General features: G+C 37.2%; 1 protein-coding gene across 1 annotated transcript; it reads left to right on the top strand.

Moving 5' to 3' along the window:
* The first annotated feature begins 410 nt into the window (after positions 1 to 410).
* Positions 411 to 823, top strand: LOC111895498 (uncharacterized). Its single transcript, XM_023891581.2, has one exon. It carries the CDS (start codon positions 419 to 421, stop codon positions 821 to 823), a length of 405 nt encoding a protein of 134 aa, XP_023747349.1. The 5' UTR covers positions 411 to 418.
* The last annotated feature ends 1086 nt before the right edge of the window (positions 824 to 1909 follow it).

Here is a 1909-nt window from a genome sequence, read left to right as displayed (position 1 = left end):
CATTATAGTCTTTTTAAATTCGACGAAGACAAATTCAACGATTATGTCAAAAAGATCATAACTTTTAAAATCACCGGACCGTATTAATAAAAATCAAGAAACCATTGGGATCAGATTTGCAATTTCTCTTTACTTTATTATATTTTACAATTTAAAGAAAAAGTAATATGTAGGATCAAGAACTCAAGATCGATGAAGGTAGTACATAGAGTTTGACAGAATCTTGAAAGACCGACTTCGATTGATTTGATTCAAAGATTCCATATTGCTTCTGCAACCAACCCAACGTTTTCAAGGTATTGATTCTCCTAAATCTCATACAATTATTCTTCGCCTCGCCATCATCCCTACAAATTAACCGATAACAATCTTAATTCCTCAACACGTCCATCAAAACCCCAATTCAATTTCATCTCCAATGCCTGTAAACCCACAGAAGCAGCTTCGGAGGCTCCCACACATTTTTAGCCAAGTTCTCGAGCTTCCTCTCCGATCACATGCCGATGTTTTAATCGAATATAGATCTGATTGTTACAGGTTTACAGCGAACATTGAGGACAACGCCTTTGCCGGTCAGGTAAGGGCTCATGCCGTGAAGATTCACCCGGAGGTGACGAAAGTTGTTGTCAGGGGAGGAAATGGCCTTGGAGAGGTGGAGTTGAAGTTGGATAAATTGGAGGTTGATGTGTGGAGATTTCGTCTTCCGGCGACTACACGACCGGAGTTGGCGAAGGCGGTTGTTGTAGGACGAGAGCTTATTGTTAGAGTGCCGAAGGGGAAGCCGGAGAAGCCGCGGCGGCAACCTTCAAGATCACAGTGTTAGAGGGCGGAACAGAGTGTACAAATTATAGATTGCAGGTAATGCAACCGTTAAGTGATATCCCTTGTAGAAGATGACTAGAAAACGTTGGTTAGCCTCATCGGAATGCTGTTAAAATCCATGTTTACACTATGGCTGAAAAATAATAATATAGAATTCACAAATCACAATAATCTTAAAGATGTAATGGTAATGTTTCTTTATTGGTTTATCATATCCACTGTCGCCATTGTATATGGTTGAATGTTTTATACATCTATTTACAAAACGGCTTAGTGTGAAATTGTACGTCACATTTGGGTCTAGCCACATGATGAAACTTGGTTTTGGGTTGTATCTGATGGGTTTTGGTCATAAGACATCCTATGTGCTCATACAAACCCTAAATCTCGGATCTAGGTTTCTCTATTGTACATACTTTGAATCCAAGACTATAAACCCTAATTCTAGCATATGGAAATCATAATTCACATGTAATTAGGTTTAAGAACATACCTTGATTGTTATATAGCAATAACAATCCAATTCCTCCTTGAATTGACTTTGGAAGGCTGAGAGTCACAAGTGTCACTCCTCTAATGGCTTACAAACACCATAAGCAAGTGGAGAAGGCATAAAGAGAGAGGAGAAGAGTAGGAATTCGTCCTTAGATGCTCTAGGGATCAAGTACACGAATTCTATGGCCTTAGGGGGTTTATATAGGTGTAAAGATTAAGGTTTTAGTCCTTATCCTTATCTAGTTGCTTGTCCACCAAGCAATCATAAGATAAGTCCTAGAAACCCTTATCCTAGTCGAATTCTAAGGCTTTTACACCTCTAATTCGTTCACCATATATATAAGATAATCCTTACCTTATTTTGTAACTATCACATAATTACAATTCAGCCCCTCTAGTTTAATTAATTACACTTGATCACAAAATTAATTCTTAATTAATTATTGACCAATATTAATTAAACAAATATGATTTCTCCTTTAATATATTATTCTTATAACATATTAATAAATCATAATAACCTTTCTCTCTTTATTTATTTCTCCAATCAAGTTGCTTTGGTGAAGGCAACCCAAAAGGACCATGCACCATC

The sequence above is a fragment of the Lactuca sativa genome, chromosome 9 (assembly GCF_002870075.4).
Source record: "Lactuca sativa cultivar Salinas chromosome 9, Lsat_Salinas_v11, whole genome shotgun sequence".
NCBI lineage: Eukaryota > Viridiplantae > Streptophyta > Magnoliopsida > Asterales > Asteraceae > Lactuca > Lactuca sativa.
This window is presented reverse-complemented; position numbering and strand designations above follow the sequence as displayed.

What these genes read in the sequence shown, in the direction of transcription:
- LOC111895498 (XM_023891581.2), top strand. Translation starts at nt 419, where the DNA reads ATGCCTGTAAACCCACAGAAGCAGCTTCGGAGGCTCCCACACATTTTT.